Source organism: Dendropsophus ebraccatus, chromosome 10 (assembly GCF_027789765.1).
Source record: "Dendropsophus ebraccatus isolate aDenEbr1 chromosome 10, aDenEbr1.pat, whole genome shotgun sequence".
Lineage (NCBI taxonomy): Eukaryota > Metazoa > Chordata > Amphibia > Anura > Hylidae > Dendropsophus > Dendropsophus ebraccatus.
In genome coordinates this window covers 85,886,596-85,913,692 of record NC_091463.1, presented here as the reverse complement: position 1 = coordinate 85,913,692, position 27,097 = coordinate 85,886,596, and the positions used below count along the sequence as shown (strand labels likewise).

Genomic DNA, 27,097 nt, shown 5'->3' with positions numbered 1-27,097 from the left:
TTCTACAATAAAGCTACAATTTTTATGGTGAGTGCCCTCTGTATTTTCTCATTTTTTCTACCATTTGAAGTCTTGGATTATAAAACTGTCCTAGAAGTAAGCACCCCACTTTACCTATTATGTGTTATACTCATGCTTTGGACATTCTTTTTTATCGTAATGCCTACTGCTTTTTCTATTTGTTCAGACTGTGTACCTAGGGATGTGTCATCACCATGCAAGACAAAAACACTCAAACATTCCATAAACTTTGTGTCAGGATGGTATCTTTGCGGAGCGTTATGCGTCCCTCTGCTCATGCTGTGCGGCCGAGAAGGCGCTGATATTCTTATTCTGTTCTGTGTTTTGTTTTGCTGTGTCTGAACACTGGTTTATTTACTCTCTTTGGGAGACACCCCCGACTTAACCTGCTGAGTTCTGTCTGGCCATGTCAGGGTTAATGTGTGTTTTGGTTCTGCTGTGACTGACAACTATTCCTGCCAGTGGATCTGTTTTGTTCTCAGCTGTCTGTGCTTGGAGATCAGGCTGATGGTCCAATTACGTTCTGGACCAGAGCCCTGGCCTCCTACATAACAAACCTCAGTCTGTGCACTTATTGCTGGTTATTGACTTAGTCTCTGCCTGCTTGTATCTTCTGTGTATTTGCGATCCCTGATTTTTTGCCTTATTCCTTGACCTCCCTTGCTTGCCGCCTGCCCTTGACTATATTGCCTGGACTTTGACTACGTTTATTGGATTGTGATTTTTGTACTGCCCGATTGTTGTGACCCGGACTGTTTACTATTCTTCATTGTGTTTGTCTGTCTGTCTTGTATTTGTGTTCCACGTAGCCAGTGCAGGGACCGCCGCCAAGTTGCTCGCTGCCATCTTAGGGCGGATTGTGGCAAGTAGGTAGAGGACAGTGGGCGGGGTTGAGCTTAGGGCTCACTGTCTTGTCTTGTCCCGCTGTCCGGTTCCTGACAGAATAACCAGCCTTACTTTTTTTTTTTTTTTCCTTCTCTCTCCCCACCTGGCCATGGACCCTATGATAGCTCTGGTTGAGCAAATGCAAAGTCTCAACCAGCTCGTTCTGGACCTTGCGCAACGGGTGCAGCAGGTAGAGTCTTTCCTGGGCCAAAATGCCATGCTATCTGCTGGTGTTCCCCCAGAACCTCCAGTGCAACTTCCTGATAGGTTCAAAGGTGAGAGAAGGGCCTTTCGAATCTTCAGAGAGGGATGTAAGTTGTTTTTCAGACTTTGTCCTCGGTCCTCTGGGGATGAGAGCCAGAGAGTGGGCATTATTATGTCACTCTTACAAGGACCTCCGCAGGAGTGGGCCTTTTCTTTGCCTCCAGATGCCACTGAATTGTCTTCTGTGGATCAGTTTTTCTCTGCATTGGAGTTACTCTATGATGATCCTGACAGAGCAGCAGCAGCTGAGAGGCAGTTGACTACTTTGAGACAGGGCAAGCGACCGGTGGAGGAGTATTGTGCCAAGTTCCTCCAGTGGTGCGTTCCATCCGGATGGAATGATCCTGCGCTTAGGTGCAAGTTTAAGCAGGGGTTATCTGATGGCATTAAGGATGCCTGGACAGGACACCCAGATCCTTCCACCCTAAAGCAGGCCATGAATTTGGCTATTCGCATAGACCACAGGCTCCGTGACAGACATAGGGAGAGAGTAGGCTCTGACTCTTCTAAACACCCTGTCTCCTATTCCGTCAAAACCCCTCTTGTTACCCCTACTATTCCTGAGGACGAGCCCATGCAGCTGGGACTATTGGACGCCAGGACCAGGTGAGAACACCGGAGACACAACGGTCTATGTTACTACTGTGGTGACAGTGGCCATTTCATCAGTTTCTGCCACAAGCGTCCCAAGCGGCAAGAAAACCTGCACCCAGATCATTGGCGTCCAGGTGACTCCCAGGAAGGTCACTTGGGCGCACAGGTACCCTCCGGCGAAATTAATATTTCTAGTTCTGTTGTACTTGATTTGCCTGTATCTGATGTGAATTTAACATGTTGTTCTGCTCGTCCTGTCAGTAAGCCTGTTCTCCATGCCATGGACTCTTCTTCTGATGAATGGGAGTCAGATGGCAATCTTCTAAGTGAAGTTGAGTCCTGTGAGGGTCCTGAAGCCCCTCATAAAAGGGGGGGGTACTGTCAGGATGGTATCTTTGCGGGGCGTTATGCGTCCCTCTGCTCATGCTGTGCGGCCGAGAAGGCGCTGATATTCTTATTCTGTTGTGTTTTGTTTTGCTGTGTCTGAACACTGGTTTATTTGCTCTCTTTGGGAGACACACCCGACTTCACCTGCTGAGTTCTGTCTGGCCATGTCAGGGTTAATCTGTGTTCTGGTTCTGCTGTGACTGACAGGTCATCCTGCCAGTGGATCTGTTTTGTTCTCAGCTGTCTGTGCTTGGAGATCAGGGGGATGGTCCAATTACTTCGGGACCAAAGCCTTGGCCTCCTACATAACAAACCTCAGTCTGTGCACTTATTGCTGGTTGTTGACTTAGTCTCTGCCTGCTTGTATGTTCTGTGTATTTGTGATCCCTGATTTTTTGCCTTATTCCTTGACCTCCCTTGCTTGCCGCCTGCCCTTGACCATATTGCCTGGACTTTGACTACGTTTATTGGATTGTGATTTTTGTACTTTGCTGCCCGATTGTTGTGACCCGGACTGTTTACTATTCTTCATTGTGTTTGTCTGTCTGTCTTGTATTTGTGTTTCACCTAGCCAGTGCAGGGACCGCCGCCAAGTTGCTCGCCGCCATCTTAGGGCGGATTGTGGCAAGTAGGTAGAGGACAGTGGGCGGGGCTGAGCTTAGGGCTCACTGTCTTTTCTTGTCCCGCTGTCCGGTTCCTGACACTTTGTTAAAATATAGTCAAAATCATATCAATATATGAATTTTTTAAAGTTTTTAGAGTTATAAATTTAGCGATTTGTATGTCTAGGCTCTCTCTCATTTATCCTGTAGAACAATGTCTTCACGTTCGATGATAGATGGTATGTAAAAAGCAATGGTACAGCAATGGGTACACTCATTGCATGTACTTTTAAAATCTGTTCTTGGCTATGTTTGAGAAAAAGAAAAAAAATTATCCAATAACAATGTTTCCCATGCATTGAAATGTTACTACCGCTTTGTAGATGACATGTCTGCCATTGGAAGGGTGGTGGTGGGGGGTGTCAGTAGCTGAATTAGGTCTATTTAACCTTTTCACGATCATTGGACATTAATGCATCAATGCGCAGGTTGTTTTTGGACTTCACTTTATGGGATCATATTGATCCCAAAAGCTGAGATCTGTAGCTCTGCCCCCTCTCCTCTGTCCCCTGCCGCTGTTAGAAGCCTGTAACAGTGGCAGGGGAGAGAGGGTAGGGGGCAGAGCTTGCGGCCACGCGCTGCAAGTGGTCGCGCGCCGGCCTTCCTTCCCTTCCCTGCCAGCCTCCATAGCCTCAGGCTTCTGGTGTCCATGGCTACCATCAGAGCTCTATGACCAAATTGCAGAGCCTTGATGGTTATCAGACAGAGAATTCTATGTCTGAAGCCCTATAGATGCTGCGGTCGTGTCGACTGCAGTATCTATAGGGTTGACTGTCAGCACCGGAGCATAGCTGTCGCTGTAGCCTCAGGCATAGGCGTCAACAACATAAATTTACTGTGCAAAGGTGAAAGAGGATTAAAAAACAATAATAAATTTAGAAATTCACAAATAAAATAGACACGGAAAAAGTGAAATTTCCAGATGTGCTGGTATCAGTGAAAAATGGAGAAATAGAGACGACCAGCTACCATAAGCCTAATCACCACCCTCATCACTCGGCAGTCTCTTATGGACAATACCTTAGGCTAACAAGGATCAATAATCCAGACGAGACATTTTTGTCTCAAGCTGAAGAATTGACCATACACTTGGAACAGACCCGAAAACTTCTGGAGAAGTCCTGCAAAAAGGGCTATAATAAAAATTGGTTAGACTTACTGTACAAAAAAGTAGCATTTATAAAAAGACAAATTCTTACCCTAGATTTGCCCTTTCCATTAGATACAATTCGATGTTAGATATAATTTGAAAAGCAGAACCTGAAAAACATTTTAGTTACTAGTAAATATAAAAGTAAAAAAGACAATCCTAATTGCTTAGAAGGTTCAACCCCTAAAGGTAACTTTAAATGTGGGGACTGTCCCTGGTGACCTTTTTTCCTCCCTAATAAGATAGTAAACTTGGGTGGAGTTTGGTTTAAAATAAAGGATCTGATGTGCTGTAGAACAAAGTCCGTTGTGTATGCAATTTCGCGATACTCGAGAAAATCTCATTATCCGTTTCCTGTAAGTTTGGATGATATTTCTCAGCCAATAAACATGCAGGAGACTCTTTGGTACATCCTGCGATCACATGGGACCCATACATGTCGATAGCAGCGATTGGTTGGCCAAATCAGATGACCCTGCCATATAAAAAGCGTGGCCGGCAAGGCTCGGCTCACATGTATGCTGGAAGAGATCAGGGACAGAGCTGCTGCTGGTCAGGGAGAGCGTTAGGGAGGGAATTAGCGTTTCAGTAGGCAGGGAATACTAACAAAGAACCAAACAGCCCTTGTAAGGGCTTCAAATTGTTTTTAAATTGTATTACTACAGACTGCTGGCTGGGACTTGCAGTGCAGCTACTATTTCAGCAGCACACTGTGGTGATCGGCTGCTGGCAGAAAGGGGGCATTAGGTGTTGCATACAGACCCCTAAGAAGTGCTCAGTACCCTTTTATGATTTTGTGGCTGGTGGTGCTGCTGTAGTACATTGTATTGCTGTGATTTGTAGTACATCCTGCATAGAACTTCAGTGCTCATTGTAAGGGGGTGTCACAGAGTGTATTGGTGCAGCCACCACCAGATTGTATCTCACAGCCCCCCAAAAACTAGTGGGGCCTGAACACCAGTAAATTCCAGATTTCTGTCTTTCTTACTCAAGCCATATTTAAGTTCACTACTGCATGCACAGTGTAAAGGGGGGTGTCACAGAGTGTATAGGTGCAGCCATCACCAAATTGTATACCACAGCCTCCAAAAAACTAGTGGGACCTGACCACCGGTAAATTTTCTTATTTCTGTATTTCTTACTGTGGGCATATCCAAGCTCACTGCTAATTTTCTTGGCTTGCTGTGATCTGTAGTGCAGCTATCTCAGTCTTGACTGTGCAGTGTCCATAAAATGGTGAAGCCCAGGGGTAAGGGTCGAGGACGAGGCCGTGGGGTTCCAAGCGATGCAGTTGGCAGAGGCCGTGGTTCAGGGCAGGGTGACACAGCAGCACCCGTTGAGGAGGGAGCAGTGGCACACAGCAGACATTCAATCCCTAGCTTCTTCTCGCAACTTACGGGGTCTCAGGGTACACCACTATTGAAACCGCAGCAGCGTGAACAGGTGCTGACGTGGAGAGCGGATAATTTTTCCAGTACCTTATTCACCACCCAGTCTTCCACGCAGTCTACCCACGCTACCCAAGGGAGTGGAACCCTTGCTCCAGAAGCTCAGCCTCCTTCCCCACAGCCTGGCCCCTTCCAGGGAAAGAACAGATACAGATCCACCACCACCACCACCATGCTCCCAGGAACTCTTTTCTGGACCCTTCCCTGATTCTGAGCACATTTATTACAAATTTATTACAAAATCATAACAAAGACTGCACATTGTTTTGCTCATTCTGGAAAGATGAAGCTCAGTGATACACAACTCTGAAAATTGTCCAAAGGTTGCGGCAATATCTTTGTCCTTAAGAGTGGATTATTGGTTTTGTCTGCCCATTCCCTGCCACAGGGGCCTGCAAGGAGATACATACTCCTCTGGCTGTGAAGGGGCAGAACATGGCAGAAAATTGCCTTTCAAAAACAGGGGAAATAAAATGAAGGAAGCTGACCTTGCCCATCTTTCCAAATGAAATACGAGAAGGATCTTCACATAAAAATGCACAAACATGTGTTTATTTTATTACCAAATTGTGCTACAATGAACAATGCAAACTTTGCTGTCTTAGGCTAGGTTCACACTATGTATCTGTGCGGCTGTATTGCGGGCGGTAAATCGGCCGGATTTTTCCGGTTCATGTGTACGCTGGAAAGTATAGGATATACGGCTGCACAGTGCACACTATGTATGAATCTACGGCCCTATCGTAAACGGACCCGTAAACGGACTTCTAATAGCATTATTAGAAGAAACATTTTGAATTATATGTGCGCTCAGCTGATTGCCTGATCGGCTGAGCGCATATATAAAGAGCCGGTCCGCAGCACAGTGACTTCATTGTGCTGCAGACCAGCGAAGAGGACACATCGGGGTCCTTAACCCCTTAACCCCTTGGGGGCCAGACTGTAAGCAGCGATCTGTAAAGATGCTGCATACTGTAAGGAGCACAACACCGCTCACAATGATAGGTGTTGTGCTCCTGTTTGTGTGTTTTTTGTGTGTTTCTCCCTTTTTGTTTTTCAGATATCGGTATCCTGTGGATTACGTCGGATTCCGTGGACTACGTCGATGACCAGCGGTTGTTTGGTGTGTATTTTTATAAAATGGTCAATGAGGGGTGTGGGGGTGTTTTTATTTGAATAAAAAAAAAATTTCACTTGTGTGTTGTCTTTATTTCTTTACTTTATAGACTTAGTAGTGGAAGCCGTCTAATAGATGGAATCCATTACTAAGTCGGGGCCTAGTGTTAGCCGGTATAAAATGGCTAACACTAACCCCCCATTATTACCCCAGTACCCAATGCCACCAGGGGTACTGGGAAGAGCCGGGTGCCAGTGGTCCCGGAGCGTCAAAATTGGCGCTCCTGGACCGGGCGGCAGCAGGCTGGTAATATTTAGGCTGGGGAGGGCCTAAACCAATGGCTCTTCCCACCCTGGTGTTACCAGGCTGCTGTCGTTTGGTTTTTAACGCGGCTGTTTATAAAAATAGGGGGGACTCTATGCGTTTTTTTTTATTTATTTATTTATTTTAAAAAAAACCCGCATAGGGTCCCCCCTATTTTTTATAACCAGCCGGGTTAAAAACCAAACGACAGCAGCCTGGTAACACCAGGGTGGGAAGAGCCATTGGTTTAGGCCCTCCCCAGCCTAAATACTACCAGCCTGCTGCCGCCCGGTCCAGGAGCACCAATTTTTTCCCACGGCCGTAGTTTCAGCCGCATATTTCCAGCCGCATAAAAAATACAGCCGCACACATACATAGTGTAAACATAGCCTAATTCTGTATTTGTCTCTCTCACTCTTTTTTTTGTGGTAAACTTTGCCAGTATTCTGTTCTTAAGTGTGTGTCTGCATACAGACCTGTTTGTGTCTGTATATAGACCTGTGTCTGTCGGCTGGCATAAAATGATAACAAAACAAAAAAGGAAGAAAAAAAAATCAGACCCTGCTCAAACTAAAGAAACAAGTGACAATTCTAGTTGTTGGGCAGCACATAATTAGTAAGGCAGGACCTCAAGTGATGATCCCTTTGCATGAGACAATTGCCAGATCCTCAAGGGATTAAAACCAGGATACCTGAGCCACATCGGTTCTGCAGTTATGTTGAGTATTGTGCTGAGACAACCATACTCCATGAACATCACATAATGCAGGGAATGTTACGCCAACTGCTGCAGTCAAATTGAAAATCAAAACAGCGGTGGGGGGAGAAGTGGGGAGTCACATGATGCAGGGAATGTTACCCCAACTGCTACAGTCAAATTCAAAATCAAATTGCAAGTCAAAACAGCGGTGGGGGGAGAAGTGGGGAGTCACATTATGCAGGGAATGATACCCCAACTGCTACAGTCAAATTCAAAATCAAATTCAAATTAGCATCCTTGTCTGCATGAGGGTGTGAGGCTAAATCTAGCCATAATCCGGCTATTTTAATTGGATGATTGCATTGTCCATCTTGGTCTGGGTCAGTGGTGTCAGGCTAAGTTGTTGGGTGGTCCATATGCTACCTGTGTTTGAATGGTTCCATGTGTTCTCACCGCCATGTGTGTGTATATATATATATATATATATATATATATATATATATATATATACACACACACACACACGCATACTAACACATCCATAAAAACACATTATACAAATCTAAACCATCCAGTCCATACACTCTACACATGACATGTAACACACACTACATTCATGCATTATACACCTACATTCATACACATTACACTACAGTATACTCACCCCCTCTAGCAGCTTGCTGGGTGGTCCTTGTCCATGGCAGCAACAGCAGGCAGGGATCCGCTCACTGCAGCCCTCTCCTTCATCGTCCCGACTGCTGGTACATTACAGCAGTCTCACCAGGAGGACAGAGACAGGTTACATGGTACAGGTGGCAGGTCACATGATGCAGTAAGAGGGGGAGGGGGAGCTACACTCTGGGAGCAGAGCGTCCTGCAGCCTCTGTGTGACCCCTGATAGCAGGGCGCTGTCTGTGCGGTCCAGCCTCTGACACATAATGTAACTGTGGCAGGGGGCCCCTGGGGGATGGGGGCCCTGGGCAACTGCCCTCTTTGCCCCCCCTAATGCCGGCCCTGTGTGCGCATGAGATAGAGTGTGTGTGAGAGTCTATGTGTGAGAGAGCACTGTGTGTGTGCGTGTGAGAGTCTGTGTGTGAAAGAGCGTGTGTGTGTGTGTGTGTGTGTGCGTGAGATAGAGTGTGTGTGAGAGTCTATGTGTGAGAGAGCATTGTGTGTGTGTGTGTGTGCGCGCGTGTGAGAGTCTGTGTGTGAAAGAGCGTGTGTGTGTGTTTGCGGTTCGGACTACGGCCATAGTTTTACGTAGTCTGAACATAGCCTAAAAGTGACACTGTCACCCCCTTTTTGCATTATGACATCTCTACACAGGTGTAAAGGGTAAATGTTGCAATTTTCACACCTTATTTTATATCAGACATCATGGTGCTTGTTCCAGTAAAAAGCGATCTTTTATCATCTGAGGATTGTGCTACCTGGGTGGGGCTTCACAGCAACAGCGCCACTTAGCCCCATCCACATCGCCACCGTATGCCCCACCCCTCTGTGACATCATCACACATAGGCCTGCCCCTATAGTGGCCATTGGAGCTGGTGGGCCGAAAGGTCAAGCCCCCCCCCTCTGGCCCACACCAGTGGCTCCTGAAGAGACGAGGCCTATGCGGTGATGATGTCATGGAGGTGATGTGGGTGGAGCTATGTGGCACTGCGGATGTGAAGCCCCGCCCAGGTATCACAATCCACAGATGCTTAAAGATCACTTTTTACTGGATTAAGCACCATGACGTATGATATAAAATAAGGTATGAAAACTGCAAAATTTATCCTTTACACCTGTGTAGAGAAGTCATAACGCAAAAATGGGGTGACAGTGTCACTTTAAGTCTCTTACTAAAATTTCCATTGTGAACCTTATCTTTAAAATTTAATAATTAAATGATTTCTGAAAAAGACTTTGTCTATATTTTGATTACATTAAAATGTACACTTCTGGGTATTCCTCGCCCAAGGGAACCTCTCTCAGGATAGTCTGCTTGTATTTAACGCTTGACTTCAGTGGGGGTGTTAGAGGAGTTAGAGATGTATAACAGCGAGTACCAGCTACACTATTTTCCTTTTAGATTTCAAAATTTAATTTCTTCTGAAAAATGTAATTTTTATTATTATTTCAATAAAAAAATTAGTATAAATTTTTGTATTCCAAACCTTAATATTTCACATGTAAGCAATGGACCACCCAAATACAAGTGTGGTTAGATATTTCATTATCTCTGGGATCTCTGACGTCCCTATGATACACACCATCACTTTTCTTATGGTTCTTCTTATTTATCTTCTCACTTTTGGTGGCAACTTGACTCTTCTTCTCCTGGTCTGCCTGGACCCTCAGCTCCACACCCCGATGTACTTCTTCTTATGTAACCTATCCATTGTAGACATCACTTGCTCCACGAACAATCTGAGTAACATTCTTCTATCTTTCTTGTCAGGAGATAACACCGTGTCGGTGCTCAGATGCATGGTACAGATCCTCGTCTTTTTGTCGTTGACGTGCGGGGAGCTTCTCATCTTGGCCGCAATGAGTTACGACCGATATATGGCCATATGTAATCCTTTGCATTATCACATGATCATGAATGGTAGAATATGTACACTACTAGCCGCCATATGCTGGGTGATGGGCACGGTGGAAAGTATCCCAATTTTTTTGGAATTACTCCACTTCTCTTGCTACGAGTCAAACATAGTCAACCACTTTTTCTGTGATATAATGCCAGTGCTGAAGATGTCTTGCAGTGATACCCATTTTCTGGACCTTTACATCCTCACTGTAGGAGTTCTTATTTCAGCTTTTTGTCCTTTTCTCATGACTTTTGTTTCCTACGTCTTCATTATTGTCACAATACTGAAGATCCGCTCCACCACTGGTAGACGTAAGGCCTTCTACACATGTTCCTCACACCTCACGGTTGTCGTTCTTCTCTACACCACCCTCGCTGTTCAGTACATGAGGCCCCATTCCATGGTCAACCTAGACTCTAACAAGCTGATATCTCTGTTTAACACCGCAGCCTTACCCATATTAAACCCATTGATTTATAGCTTAAGAAATAAAGACATCAAGGCTGCCTTTAGGAGGAGGATGAGATTTTCTTTACTACCAATTTGAAAGGATTTTACAATTCGACTACCACTTAAAGGGGAAGTTCACACAAAAAAAGTTCTTTCAGATGAACTGGTCCCAGAAAGTGCCAGAGATTTGTAATTTACTTCCATAAAAAAAACTCAAGTCATCCAGTACTTTTCAGCTGTTGTATGTCCTGCAGGAAGTGCTGTATTCTTTCCAGTCTGGAGAGCAGGAGAAGTTTTCTACGGTGATTTTGCAACTGCTCTGACATGAATTTTCTAAAACATGGTTTCAGAAAGTCATATAGATTTGTAATTTATTTCTATTTTAAAATCTCCAGTCTTCCAGTACTTATCAGCTGCTGTGTGTCATGCAGGATGTGGTGTATTCTTTCCAGTCTGACACAGTGCTCTCTGCTACCACCTCTGTCCATGACAGGAACTGTCCAGAACAGTAGCAAATCCCTTTAGAAAACCTTTTCTGCTCTTTGCAGTTCCTGACATGGACAGAGGTGGCAGCAGAGAGCACTGTGTAAGACTGGAAAAATACACCACTTCCTGCAGGACATACAGCAGCTCATAAGTACTGGAAGACTGGAGATTTTAAAATAGAGGTAAATTACAAATCTCTGGTACTTGCTGGGACTAGTTAATTTGAAAGAAAAAAAAATGGTGAACAACCCCTTTAACCCACTTCCCAACAAAAGACTTTACATTCTACCCTTTTCTGATGATATTACACATTTCCCTCCCAATACTAACGCTATTTCTGTATATCACTTGTCTTTTTCGCTGTGCTTTTCCTATGACCTCCAGTGTATTAATGTGTGACTCTTCACATTATTCTCCTGATCTGTCCTGCAAGTGATCAAAGCCTTTGACATGTCCCAGTGTGACCATTCCTGAAGAAGACCTACCAAGTTGTAAAGAAAGAAGTTAGGTTGTGTACTTTCCAAGAAATCAATTGCCGTAGATAATTTACCTCTGGTAAACTCAATATATTGCATATTATTACTTGTGCATTAAAAAGGTTGTCAGGGGAAAATCAATACTTGGCTAGGCTGCCGGGGACATGTCAGTAATGTATACTTACCTGTCCTGTTCCCTGCCGGAGCCTGGGCTGCCCCCTCAGCACCGCCGCCTGTGTTGTCATAACATACGATGATGTTACCCTCCAGCAGGAAATGGTTGCTCAGGATAGACTCTATACTGAGTGGCTGTTTTCTATGGGAGTGCAGCATCATTGGATAACACAGATATCTGTGCAGAGTGGGCAGCCCAGGATCCAGCAGCAGCGGGGAACAGGACAAGTATAAACTACCGACATGTCCCCCGCACCCACAGCAGCCTGGCCAAGAAGTTGCCCATTGTTGGGGGTGGAGGGTTGTTTTTTCTTTTATAGTGGAATTGTGGCTCGGCCCGGCAGCTAGGAAAGGGATGTGTTTTCCTTTACTGCTTGTCACGGCAGCTGTGTGGCAGTAGGGGTCCTCGAGGTTGGAGTCAGCGAACTGGACATGGATGTGGTGGGAGGGAGCCTTGTAGTGGTTCTGCAAAAGAAGAACCCGTGGAGCCTCATTGAAGAGTCTCAAAACACAGGACTAGCCAGATATCCCTCTGGGAAGGACCCAGCCAAGGGGTGGCTCCTGTAGGGAAACCACCAAAAGCACCATATTAAGTGGCCCTATAAGTCAATGTAATGACAAGGGAAGAACCAAGGCCAGGTAACCATCCACATACAGCTGTTTCAGGGTGTTGCCCCTCATCAGTGTGGAGCAGGATTCTGGCTAGGAGGGAGCAATGCCTAGTAGAGCCTCCCTCCCATATGGCCTCCATGGAAGGGGATTTAGTGGTCCTTACACAGGTGTTTAGTTTGGTGCCTCTGAGTCAAATGGCTCTTCGACTAGAGACAAATCCTGTGCCTGAGTTTTAGGCCTCGAGGACCGCCCTGTAAATTATATCTGTGATGTTTGAAGAGTTAAATGTTTTATGGATATTATAACAGGATGTTATTTTATTAATAAACGGCTGCTGTGGCCATTGGAATCCAAAGCGTGGTGTTTGTGTGGAACTTTGAGTGGGAGGGAGAGTGGGGGAGATAAGTATTGGCAATGTCCGTATGGCCTTGTCAATACCCTGGTCATGACTATTAACTAATATTAACTCCAGCGAAAAATTTCTTTAAAATCAACTGGTTTAATAAAGCTATATAGATTTTTAAATGACTTCTATTTAAAAATAAATCTCTAGTCTTTCAGTACTTATCAGCTGCTGTTTGTTCTGCAGGAAGTGGTGTTTTCTTTTCAATCTGACACAGTTCTCTCTGCTGCCACCTCTGTCTGAGACAGGAACTGTCCAGAGTAGGAGAGGTTTACTATAAGGATTTGCTCCTGACATGGACAGAGGTGGCAGCAGAGAGCACTGTGTCAGACTGAAAAGAAAACACCACTTCCTGCAGGACATACAGCAGCTGATAAGTACTGGAAGAATGGAGATTTTTAAATAGAATTAAATTAAAAATCTATCTAACTTTCTGAAGACTGTTGATTTGAAAAAAAAAAAAAAAAGATTTTTGCTAGAGTACCCCTTTAAAACAAAGGTCACTATTTTTAAATTCTGCCCAACCAATGACAAACCCTTTAAGACCAACTTTATCTTTTAAGGAAGACTCCTAAAAAAACATATTATTGTAGCCATACAGTGAATAGGAAACTCAGATGAATTTATGAAAAAGTTTATTGATAAAAGTTAAGATAAAAAAAACTAGTTACACAAAGTTCAACTCCCTCTAAGGATTTATTTCCCAACATATGATAAACTATTAATATACTTATTCAGAACCAAGGATATATATGTGCAGCGTCCTTACTAACTCCTTCCCACTGGCTCCTTCCCATGCCTGTGGCCAGGTAAGATAAGATTCCTCCTATGATCTGCCATGTACTGACAATGACGGGTGCTATTATGAACCCTTAACCCTTAAATACACTGAAATAATTTGAATACACTTGGCCAAGGAACATGGACCCCATAGGACCTTCATTGTCCGGTGCTGTAGGGATTTACTGGGATTAGTTTTTACTTACATTAATTTCACTTGCATTTTAGCAAACTGGATCCACATTTATTTCTTATGTCAAAATTTATCAGCCAGGATTTGATCTGTGTGTAAAGGCTCCACAGAGACAGAATTACTATAACCTAAAAAATTCCCTATAGAAAGAATACCAACCATCCTAATTCACATTTTCTTATAATGAAGCATTAAAGGGATTATCCAGCGTTAAAAAACCATGGCCACTTTCCCCCTTCTGTTGTCTCCAGTTTGGGTGGGGTTTTGAAACGCAGTTCCATTGAAGTAAATGGAGCTTAATTGCAAACCACACCTGAACTGGAGACAAGAGTAGGGGGAAAAGTGGCCATGTTTTTGTAGCGCTGGATAACCCCTTTAAAAGGGTGGTAAAGATGTTGGCCAAATTTTCTTTATACTCTGTTACTGTGTAAATATAATAAGCTACGGTATACTAGTCACCTATTGTTTTTGTGCTCTGTCCAGCACCGCCACTTCAATCACTTAAAGGGGAAGTTTAGTGAGTTTACTTGTTTATTATTTTCTCTCACCCCCCTGCCTGCCTGTCGATTTTAGTGTCCATAGGACTTCTTTAACCCCTTCCCGTCAGTCATCTGTACATATAAGTTCCTACTGCACATACCCCCTGTAGTAGAAATGTGTATATATGTTCCTTATTTCAGGGGGTTACAGATGTGTGCGGGACTGCTGCAGTGAGAGCGGTCCTGCACGCATCAGTGTGTTCGGGGCCGGAGATAATGAGAGGCAGCTGCGATCCCACAGCTGAGACTCATTAACCCCTTAAACGCCGCAATCTATAGCAATCGCGGCGTTTAAGGTACTCAGTGACAGAACAAGCATCTGTCACTGAGTAATCGGGACCCCCACATCCATGCTGTGGGGGTCCCAGTCTTTTGTACCAATGGGCGCGGGGTGAGCTTCTTACCTCTGTCCTGTCGGTTCGGTGATCTGTGTATAGAGTCTGCTCTCATGCATGCTCTATACATAGATCGCCAATAACACTGATCTATGCTATGCTATGGCATAGCATAGATCAGTACATGCAATCTAAAGGTCCAGAGGGGCTGGGAACTGAGACCGGGAGGGGGGAGGTGATTAAGAGTACTGGGGGATTTGTATTGCTGCTGGTGCCCCCCTAACTTTCAGCGCCCTGGAGGTCCTGATTACTTCCAAACTACACTATCCAAATAGCTATACACTACATAATATAACATTATATATAAAACAAATTACTTTAACTAAAATATGTATTTATTAGGATGGAGCCAAGCAACAACTCCATGGAGACATACTTTATCATTATAGGTATATCCACCATCCAGAAGCTACAACTTCCAATATTTCTCCTGGTCCTGCTCATTTATCTCATCACTCTTGGAGGTAACATCACCATTGTTGTGTTGGTCACCCTGGATCATCATCTCCACACCCCCATGTACTTCTTCCTGGGGAACTTGTCAGTGATGGACATGTCCTGTTCTACTGTAGTTTTACATAAAGTTCTGGTTGCATATCTATCAGGAGATCGAAGAGTCTCATTCGGCAGCTGTTTTGCCCAAATGTATTCTTTTTCCGCCTTCACTTGTGATGAGTTGTTGATTCTGACCACCATGAGTTACGACCGATATGTTGCGATCTACAACCCTCTGAGATACAATCAGATCATGAACAACAAGGTCTGTTCTCTTCTGGCCAGTGCTAGTTGGGTCATGGGTTTCATAAATATGATATCACCAACCTTTGAAATATCATCATTTACCTGTTACACCTCAATGGAAGCCAACCATTTCTTCTGTGATATCATGCCCATCATGAAGCTCACTTGTAATGACACCACCATTTTACAACTCTACATATTCCTACAAGGATTATTATTTGCCACTTGTACCCCATTTGTCCTCACTTTCATATCCTACGCTTTTATCATTAGAACCATACTGAGGATACGGTCAAGTAACGGCAGACGTAAAGCTTTCTACACGTGTTCCTCGCACCTTACAGTGGTCTCCCTTCTCTATGGCACTCTGTCTTACCAATATTTCCGACCCATTTCATCAGTCAGATTGGGATCCAATAAACTCTACTCATTGTTTAATACGGCTGCAGTCCCCATATTAAACCCCCTGATCTACAGCTTAAAAAACAAGGATGTTATAGCGGCGATAAAGAGAAGGTTATGTTGGTTTAGGACGAGTGTAGAAGAGGGAAAAAATAAAAAAGTAGCAGGTTGACTGGAGGAAATGAACTGACATCATTACTTCTGGTAATTTTGACTATTTTCTACAAGCACAGGAGGAACATGACCCGAAAAAATGGTATTGTCACTACAGGAACAAGTACATAAGGTCATTAAGGTCTCATTCACATTACAATTTAAGCCTTCGAGGCACGGATACATCATCAGAATCTAAAAAACCGTCAACATACAGTATGTGTGCATGGATCGGTGCGGGAGTCATTTTCTGAGCGTTATGGTATGTTCACACTGAGTAAAAGCGGCTGAATTCTGCGGCGGAGCTCTCCGTCGTGGAATCCCGTCTGCCTCAGTGTCCCATAGTGCCTCTATGGGAGGGCTTGAGCGCCTCCACTCAAAAATTTGACATGTCTCAGTGTGAGCATACCCTAAGAGTTTTTTGTGGGACTAAAAGGCATGGCAAACCACAATTTCAGTTCGAACCAAAACTCATATGTGCCTCGAAAATTACCCAAATAAAGTCATTAGCTTCCTCTATTCGGGTCATTGAATTGAATGGGGCACCTTAAGTAAGAGTATTTGGCTGCTTCAATGTCTCTCATATACAGTGGTGCCTTGGATTACGAGCATAATTCGTTCCGGGACCGTGCTTGTAATCCAAATCCGCTCTTAAACCAAAGCAAAATTCCCCTTAAGAAATCATAGAAATGCAAACAATTGGTTCCACACCCTTAAAAATAATGATTTATTATTCTGAATAACAGGTAAATCTAATGAAACAAACATTCAGAAACAGCAGAATATGTAATATTATAAGTTACTGTACAGTAATGAGGAGGATGGGAAACACAAGGGCTGACAGAGATTGCAGGGAGCCTGAAGAAATGAGCAGGGCAGATGCGAGCGCAGTATAACAGCACTCTGTCCAGGGAGAGAGGGGTTACAGCTATGAAGAGATTACCCCAGTCCTGTCCCCTGATGCAAGCCCCAGCCTAGAGTGGATCTGCTATGATTTGGAAGGTGAGGGAGACTTCCTGGGTCAGAGTACAGGGCTGTAGACCCCGCTATGCAGACCATGCCCCTCCCCCATTCGCGCTCCCACCCAGTCCAGGGAGCTCTTAAACCAAAGCAATGCTCTTAACCTCTTAAGGACATATGACGTACCCCTACGTCATATGTCCTCACTTGCACTTCAAAGCGGGGCCGCGCGGCGGCCCCGCTTTGAAGTGCCGCGATCCCGGGTGCCGCGAGTAGCCCGGGACCGCTGCTATTAGCGGGCACGGTCGGATCGCCGTGCCCGCTAATTAGCTAATCGGAGGCAGCTGTCAAAGTTGACAGCTGCCTCCGATTACCGATTCTCGTACGGTAAACGGCGTCAGCGCAAAAAAATCCCAAAGTGCAAAATTGCGCATTTTTGGTCGCATCAAATCCAGAAAAAATGTAATATAAAGCGATCAAAAAGTCGTATATGCGCAATCAAGGTACCGATAGAAAGATCACATCATGGCGCAAAAAATGACACCTCGCACAGCCCCATAGACCAAAGGATAAAAGCGCTATAAGCCTGGGAATGGAGCGATTTTAAGGAACGTATATTGGTTAACAACGGTTTGAATTTTTTACAGGCCATCAGATACAATATAAGTTATACATGTTATATATCGTTTTAATCGTAACGACTTGAGGAACATGCATAACAAGTCAGTTTTACCCCAGGGCGAATGGCGTAAAAACACATTTCCCCCAAATAAAAGAAATGCGTTTTTTTTTTCAATTTCACCACACTTTGAATTTTTTCCTGGTTTCGCAGTGTACTTTATGCAAAAATTCAGCCTGTAATTGCAAAGTACAATTAGTGACGCAAAAAATAAGGGCTCATGTGGGTCGCTAGGTGGAAAAATGCAAGTGCTATGACCTTTTAAACACAAGGAGGAAAAACCGAAAACGTAAAAACGAAAATGGGCCATGTCCTTAAAGGGTTAAACCAAGTCACAATTTTTAAAAACTGTGAGCTCTTAATCCAAAACGCTCTTAAACCAAGTTACTCTTAAACCAAGGTAACACTGTATTTGTATGGACATCTGCGCCATACCACCCTAACTTATCGCAGATATGAAGGTATGGGGAACACAACTTAACTATAGTAAAGTGGCCTACAATTATTTCTGATATTATTTGTATTGTTTTTATGTGTAGTAAATATAAGTTTACCAGGCTTTGCCAGGCTCCTTCCTCTCAGCGTGGCGGAGCAGTGAACCGGCACCACCACACCCATCTCCTAGCTAGTACTGGGCCTGAAGTACATCTTCATTGGTGGTCGGCAGCCCAAGAGGCCTTTACCTCTGTTGGGTACTTCAGTCCACCACCTTGCAGGTGCTGTAATAAAACAGAACATTACACTTATGTTCTCACTACGTATAAACAACAGCCATTATTTGGCATGCAAAACAACGGCCATTGATTTAAATAAAAAATTACAGTCTATGGACAATGGACAAAAATAAATGACATATGAACAATATTTCGACGGTCGTAGCTAAACAACGGCTGTTGTTTAATACATTGCGTGAAACAACGGCCGTTGTTTGCATTGACTTCAATGCAAATCATTGCTTTATGAAAAGAATCCCCTTTGTTTTAATCGAAAGCAACAGCCGTTCTTTTCATAAAAAGTTCTGTGCTGAACATAGCCATATAGTGTAGTATAGTGGGGTAAATCCCTCCAAAAATAATTTATTGTATATACTATATCATTTTATATATATACTGTATAGTATTATAGATATAGATAATACTATATTATAGATATTTTTGACACCCCCCCCCCAAACACCGCCTCCCTCTCCTCCCCACCACCTATTTGACTGTGCTTTTTATTAACACTCCCTGAGCCTAATCCATGCCCCCTCTGCCTTATAGTCAGAAAAGTAAACATAGTGAAGGCTCCAGCACTCCAAAGAAGTTAAAAAATATAATATACAACCAGCAGCTGAAGCAGCTCATGTCAAAAGTTATTGCTCAGAGGGGATTTCACTGATGACACACGCTCTTATATTTGCGATGAAAGATTGTTGCAGCACGATCCAATTCCAATGGCCGGCAGCTCAGAACATCAATAATTTCCCATAGACTTCCATTGTGAATTTTGCTGGACTGCGGCAAAAGTTTGAATCAGTTGGGGTCTGAAAAAGTCTGCAAAGTCTGTAGCTCATCCTCTCCCAGCTCAGTGTTTTCGTACTGATGGTACGGACTAATAATGTAAGTCTATTGGGCTGTCACAGTGGATCAATGCATGGCTTGTATATCTCTATACCGTATTCTTGTTTGGCACACTTCTCAAGGTAACAGTCAAGGTTATTAGAAAACTACCGTACAGAAACACTTAAGATGCTGTGTTCTCCCTGGGTTCGCTATCAGCCGCACTATTGCATACAAATAGCAATAAATCCAGGTCACCAAATTTTTTGTTCCAATGTTTGCAATATAGTCACAATTTTGTTACTAAGAGTCATTGATTTGCAGTGCGATGACGGAGCCTCCAGGAGTCCGAAGACCGCCCTGAACTTACGGGTGTTCTCTAGGCACATTTCAGTAAGAAAGATATTGCGTGGAGCAAAATTGTGAATATATTATAAGCATTGGAACTAAAATTTGATGTCCTGGGTTTGTTGCTGTTTCTCAAGATTTGAAGAGACCTCCTCTAATCGAGTGATGATCAAAACAGGTAGAGAAACGCTTAGCCGATCACTCCTCACACCTTCACCTGGTGATCAGTGGGGGTTTAAACACCCACACCTTAACCAAACAAAAATTTTGACAGGGACAATTTATAGAAAACATTTCATCACTTTTATGCTGCCTCAACGACGAGTCATAGGGGTGGTCCCCAACCACTTGACTTGATTAAAGGTCCTAATACACAGAGAGATTATCTGCCAAAACATGTAGACATCTCCCTGTGTAACAGAGCCAGCGATCAGCAAACGCCGATTGCTGACTTTAACTTATCGATCTATGCTGCATATCTATGCAGCATAGATCTCAATGAGAGATCAGTGTGGTTATACTAGAAGTCCCCCAGGGGGAATAACCCTAACCCCAGGGGGAATAACCCTAACCCCAGGGGGGCTTCTAGTAGAAGTGTAAAAGTAAAAATAAAAGTGTTATTATTAATAAAAAGCCCCCTCCCCTAATAAAAGTCAGAATCACCCCCCTTTTCCCAGGTTATAAATAATAAATAAACAAACATGTTTGGTATCGCCGTGTGCGTAATCGCCCAAACTATTAATTGATCACATTCCCGATCTCGCATGGTAAATGGCGTAAGCGCAAAAAAATCCCAAAGTGCAAAATTGCGCATTTTTGGTCACATCAAATCCACAAAAATTGTAATAAAAAGTGATCAAAAAGTCACATATGGGCAATCAAGGTACCGATAGAAAGAACAGATCATGGCGCAAACAAAGACACCTCACACAGCCCCATAGACCAAAGGATAAAAGCGCTATAAGCCTGGGAATGGAGCGATTTTTAGGAACATATATTTGTTAACAATGGTTTGAATTTTTTACGGGCCATCAGATACAATGAAAGTTAAACATGTTATATATCGTTGTAATCGTAACGACTTGAGGAACATATATAACAAGTCAGTTTTACCCCAGGGCGAATGGTGGAAAAACAAATACCCCCCCAAATAAACAAAATGCGGGGGGGGGGGGGGGTTCAATTCACCACACTTTGAATTTTTTCCTGGTTCCACAGTGTACTTTATGAAAAAATTCAGCCTGTCATTGCAAAGTACAATTAGTGACGCAAACAATAAGGGCTCATGTGGGTTTCTAGGTGAAAAAATGCAAGTACTATGGCCTTTTAAGCACAAGGAGGAAAAAACGAAAACGCAAAAATTGAAATTGGCCCGGTCCTCTAAAGCAGTGATTTTCAACCTTTTTTGAGCCGCGGCACACTTTTTATACTTAAAAAATCCCGGGGCACACCACCAACCAAAATGGCACAAAATGACAATAAAACATTACATATTATACATATAGTTATTAATATAGATTCTAAATGTATTTATACTCACTCAGTGTGAGACCTGGGCCTGTTTTCTTCTCCCCCCTGTGCTTCTCTCCCCCCTACTTCTCTCCTTTGCTTCTCTCCACCATACTTCTCTCCTGTGCTTCTCTCCACCATACTTCGCCCCCCTGCTTCTCTCCCCCATGCTTCCCTCCTGTGCTTCTCTCCACCATACTTCTCTCCCCCCTGCTTCTCTCCACCAAACTTCTCTCCCCCCTGCTTCTCTCCCCTGTTTCTCCTCCATCCCTATGTTTCTCTCCCCCATCCCCAGGTTTCTCTCCCCCATGCTTCTCTCCCTGTCTCTCCCCCCCTGTTTCTCCTGCAGTGTCCCAGAACATGCAGACTACTACTCCTATTATGGCCATTTCTCTTGCTGTGTCAATGCCTGTTCTGGTAAGTGTTTGCACTGCAATTGCTGCTGGTTTTCCCCTAGTATTCTCTGGTAATGTGCATTCTCATGTGTATTCTCATGTATTCCTGTGTATTATTGCATTGTACAGTGGTATGCAAGGCTGTTGATCACGTGACCTGTAACCATGGTTCCTCCAATGGCCGACTAGCTCTGGCCAGGAGCAACCATGTGACCTCCCACTTCCTCCTAACAAGTTAGTCTTCCCCCTGCTTCCAAGCAAGGAGGATGTGTGTCGTCCCTCTCCTGCCTCAGAGGAGTTGGGCTTCTTCTCTGCAGCTCCCACTTCACCACTAGAAGTGTGGATCAGGTGCTCTGCTATATTCAAGTCTTCGGCTGTATCTGCCTGCTCAAGTGTCCAGAGTCTTCTCTCTCATCTGGGTGTCATTCCGTTATCTCTCCTCATCGCTACAAGGATTCACAGCAAGTATTATTCTCAAGCTAATCCACCCAGCAACGCTATTCCTCTCATACTCCTACTCCCATCATCCGGCACGTATTCTCACAGCCTATGCAGCACCACTCCTGCTTTATTTGTCAAAGCCTGCTATGTACCCGGTTGCATCCGGACAGAACTGTTGCTACTAGTTACCTCATCTATAATAAAACCGCTGTTACTGAACCCTGGCATTGGTGTCCACTAACTGGTGCCCTGACTGAGTGCAGCGAAGAATCGCATGCCCATCATCACCCGCAGATTCCACAGACCGGCCCTACAGCTGTGCTGCCCTCAGGCCTATACCGTGATAAGTATAACCCCTGCAGCTGCCCCGGTCATTGCCCGCTCATAACACCAGCACTGCGGAAGTGGCCCCCAGGGGCCAGGGCATCGCACTCCCCCATCCCCATGCTTCTCTCCCCCATCCCCATGTTTCTCTCCCCCATCCCCAGGTTTCTCTCCCCCATTGTTTTCTCCTGTTTCTCTCCCCCATCCCCAGGTTTCTCTCCCCATGCTTCTCTCCCTGTCTCTCCCTGTCTCTCCCTCCCTGTTTCTCCCCCATCCCTGTGTTTCTCTCCCCCATCCCCAGGTTTCTCTCCCCCATTGTTTTCTCCTGTTTCTCTCCCCCATCCCCAGGTTTCTCTCCCCCCCTTCCTCCTCACCTCCTCCGAGATGGTCGCCGCTGCTGTCCGCCTCACCTACTGGCCGCCCGCAGGGCCCGGACGTGCTCCTCCAATCAGCAGAGACTGGGAGCGTGGTGCGCTGCGGCGGGCCGTAGCACACACGTTGCTTGGATGCGCGCATAACATCCCTCCGCAGCGCACTACGCTCCCGATCTCCGCTGATTGGATAGGAGGAGCACGTCTGGGTGCTACAGGCGGCCAGTAGGTGAGGCGGACAGCAGCCCACATTATAATCCGCCACTGATCGCTGCGCATCGCCAGGGAACAAAACACAGGGGAACCATAGTTTGGGGAACTTGCCCCGCAGCACACCTGACCATGTGTCGCGGCACACTGGTTGAAAATCACTGCTCTAAGGGTTAAACATGTCTAAGGACAACCCGCCGCCTGCTTCTCCGTGGACGGACAATTATTTTGTAATGTGATTTTGTTTGTGCATGTGGTGGTGAGCAGATGTAGCTGAGCTTGGTGTGTCATAAAGCAGCAGATTGATCTCACTGGCTTACCGCTCTGCAACTTCAGGGTAACCATATTGTCAGGACAGGGAGGTACAGACACGACAAGACAGTGGGCCCTAGGTCTGAACCCACCCACTGTCCTTACCTGCTTGCCTCAGTCGGCCCTAGGCGGCCGTGGACAACCATGTTGACGTTCCCTGCGCTAAATACGTGCACACGGAACAAGATGGACAAACAACACAAAAGAATAGTCAAACAAGTCGGGTCAAAAATCCAAACAGGCAATGCAGTACAAAATCAGCAAGCAAACGGGTAGTCAAAAAGTCAGGCAGGAGGTCAGGTATCAAGTCGAGCAAAACAGAGGGATTAGGAGTGGGGATCGCAGGAGTAGACAAGGGAAGCTGGGATCAGGGTATTAAGCTAATAACCAGCACTGGAACTCTGTCTTAGCTTCCTATTTATACTGAACCAGAGCCCAGTCCGAATCCCCATTGGACCGGCGCTCAGATATCCAGGTTCCAGATAGTCAGAGATTCCTGTCAGTCTAAAGACCTACTCAGCTGGAAAGATCAAGTCTCCTATAAAATCAGATTAACTGATCCGCATTGCCAGATAGCTGAGAAGCAAGCGGGTGTGGCACACAGAAGCAAAAACAGGTTCAGTTCACAGCAGGTTACAGCACAATCCTGACAGAACCCCCTCCCCCTCTTACGAGGGGCCTCAGGACCCTTATCCAATGGACCAGGCTTGGAAGGATTTAGTATATGGTATCGCCAAACCAAGCGTGGAGCATGCATGTCTTTGACAGAAACCCACGTTCGTTCCTCTGGCCCAAAGCCCTTCCAGTGGACTAGATATTGCAATGAACCTTGTACCCAACGAGAATTCAGAATCTTCTCCACCTCATACTCCAACTCACCCTGGATGATGAGTGGAGCAGGGGGAGATGACGGAGACACTGGAGGAACATACTTTTTTAGGAGAGCCTTATGAAACACATTGTGAATTCGAAGTGATGCAGGCAGTTTTAATCTAAAAGTCACAGGATTAATAATTTCCACAATGGTATACGGACCGATATATTTGGGTGCTAGTTTAGCAGACTGTACTCTTAACCTTAGATTCCTGGTAGAGAGCCAGACCTTTTCCCCCAGTACGTATTGATGGCCAGATATGCGTCTTTTATTAGCATGTTTTTGATATAACTCTTGGGCTTTAACCAAGCTCTGGTGAGCTTGGGCCCAAACTGTGCACAGTTTTGTGAACAAGGCTTCAGCCGAAGGGTTAACTAACTCTGCGGAGTGAGTAGAAGAGTACCTAGGGTTAAAACCGTAATTGCAAAAGAACGGCGACATTTTAATTGAACGTTGTTCCTGATTGTTTAAGACAAACTCTGCCAAAGAGATAAAGTCCCTCCATTTGTCTTGGGCATCAGCCACAAAACATCTCAGAAATTGCTCTACAGACTGGTTGATACTCTTGGTCTGCCCATTCGATTCGTCTGCGGGTGGAAGGCCGACGAGAAGGACAAGGAGATTCCCAACCACCCACAGAACTCTCTCCAAAATTTTGCTACAGACACAATATTTTCAGGGATACCATGAAGGCGCAAAATGTGATTAACAAACAATGTAGCTTAGGTGCGAGCATTAGGCAGTTTACACAGAGGGATGAGATGGCACATCTTAGAAAATCTATCCACAACAACCCAAATTACAGTTTTTTCCTTAGACAGCGGCAGGTCAGTGATAAAATCCATTGAAATGTGTGTCCAAGGTCTCGTAGGCACCGGCAGAGGACGTAAGAGACTCTCAAGTGGCCTACGGGGAACCTTAGACCGAGCACAGGTCTCACAAGCGTCAACAAAAGACTTTAAGTCTCGGGCCCAGGAAGGCCACCAGTAATGACGTGCGAGCAAATACTTAGTTCCTGCCACCCCCAGGTGACCAGCCAACACCGAACCATGAATCTCCTCCAAGACCTGGAGACGAAGGTTTGGGGGTACAAACAATAGAGTTTCTGGAGTATTCTGGGGTGCAAGGGACTTAGACTCTGCAATCAAAGTCACCAGGTCAGGTTGTAAGACGGCCACTACTACACCAAGGTTCAGAATAGTATCGGGCTGGTCCCTATGAGTGCTCTGGAGGTCAAAGCTGCGAGACAAAGCATCAGCTTTGACATTTTTGGAGCCAGGCCGATAGGTGATCTCGAAGTTGAAGCGAGTAAAAAACAGGGCCCATCTGGCCTGCCTTGGTTCGAGACGTTTAGCTTTTTGTGATCGGTAAGCACAACCACCTTATGTTTTGCCCCCTCTAGGAAGTGTCTCCATTCGTCGAATGCCATTTTTATGGCTAGTAACTCTCTGTTCCCAATATCGTAGTTACACTCTGCCTTAGAGAATTTCCTAGAGAAGAAAGCAATGGGCCGGAGGTTGGTAAGAGTAGCTGACCCTTGAGACAGGACCGCTCCTACCCCCACCTCAGATGCGTCCACCTCCACAATAAAAGGACGCTCAAAGTCCGGTTGTGCCTGTACTGGAGCCTCTGAGAAACATTGTCTTAGTTTGTTGAATGCCCTGATAGCGTCTGGGGTCCAGTTTACCAGATCCGCTCCCTTCCTGGTTAAATCAGTCAGGGGTTTGGCTATAAGCAAAAACCCCTTAATGAATTTTCTATAATAATTGGCAAACCCCAAAAACCTCTGCAGAGCCTTCAGGTTATTGGGTCAATGGCTATGACCTTAAGGGGGTCCATACCAAACGAGTTTGAAGTTATTTTGTACCCCAGAAATGAGACTTCTTGTATACCAAACTGGCATTTCGACAGCTTTGCACAAAGGTTATTGGCTCTCAGAAGCTCCATGACTGTACAGACATGCAGGATGTGTGAGGACCAATTGGGAGAAAAAATTTAAATATCATCAAGATACACAACATGGTCTGTGGGGAGGCAATCCGTCCACTGCACTTTCATCAAACATCCACATAATCAGACAAGAACTCAGGAATTTCTCCCTCCCCAGGGGAACATTCTGCAAGAGACACAGCAATGCAATGGGAGGCATAAGTCGGTCGCTCAACCCGGCCCGGAATTGGAACCGGAGGGCAGAGTCCTCAACCGGTCGTCACCTTGCCGTAGCATAGTCAGGCGTCGCTCAGCATTGGCTGCACTGTCCGGGTCATCATAAAGCAGTCCCAAAGCAGAGAAGAACCGGTCGACTGTCTGCAAGTCAGGGGAGTCAGGTGACAAAGAAAAAACCCACTCCTGAGGGGGTCCCAGGAGAAGGGACATAATACCCACTCTCTGAGCCTCGTTACCTGAGGATCGAGGACGCAGTCTAAAAAATAGTTTACAACCTTCCCGGAAGGCGTGGAAGCTTCTCCTGACCCCCTGGAATTTCTCTGGGAGCTGGACGGGAGGCTCAGGAGGTACCGGGAAGGTCATGTTAATTTGTCGGGGAACCGTCTCTTGTACCTGGACCCGTTCAGCAAGCTCCAGGACTGAGGTATTGAGCTGCTGCATACGGTCCACTATCGTTGTCAGGGCGTCCATGACCCCAAGGCAGTTTTGGCTGGTTATTCTGTCAGGACAGGGAGGTACAGACACGACAAGACAGTGGGCCCTAGGTCTGAACCCACCCATTGTCCCTACCTGCTTGCCTCAGTCGGCCCTAGGCGGCCGTGGACAACCACGTTGACGTTCCCTGCGCTAAATACGTGCACACGGAACAAGAGGGACAAACAACACAAAAGAATAGTCAAACAAGCCGGGTCAAAAATCCAAACAGGCAATGCAGTACAAAATCAGCAAGCAAACGGGTAGTCAAAAAGTCAGGCAGGAGGTCAGGTATCAAGTCAAGCAAAACAGAGGGATTAGGAGTGGGGATCGCAGGAGTAGACAAGGGAAGCTGGGATCAGGGTATTAAGCTAATAACCAGCACTGGAACTCTGTCTTAGCTTCCTATTTATACTGAACCAGAGCCCAGTCCGAATCCCCATTGGAGCGGCACTCAGATATCCAGGTTCCAGATAGTCAGAGATTCCTGTCAGTCTAAAGACCTGGAAAGATCAAGTCTCCTAGAAAATCAGATTAACTGATCCGCATTGCCAGATAGCTGAGAAGCAAGCGGGTGTGGC

The 27,097-nt window shown here is 45.2% G+C and overlaps 2 protein-coding genes across 2 annotated transcripts; both read left to right on the top strand.

The window, feature by feature from the left end:
• Window positions 1-9,713: 9,713 nt before the first annotated feature.
• On the top strand, window positions 9,714-10,655 carry LOC138766468 (olfactory receptor 5AR1-like). The gene has a single exon (XM_069944059.1). It carries the CDS (start codon window positions 9,714-9,716, stop codon window positions 10,653-10,655), a length of 942 nt encoding a protein of 313 aa, XP_069800160.1.
• A 4,304-nt stretch (window positions 10,656-14,959) lies between these two features.
• Window positions 14,960-15,931, top strand: LOC138766467 (olfactory receptor 8D1-like). The gene has a single exon (XM_069944058.1). It carries the CDS (start codon window positions 14,960-14,962, stop codon window positions 15,929-15,931), a length of 972 nt encoding a protein of 323 aa, XP_069800159.1.
• The last annotated feature ends 11,166 nt before the right edge of the window (window positions 15,932-27,097 follow it).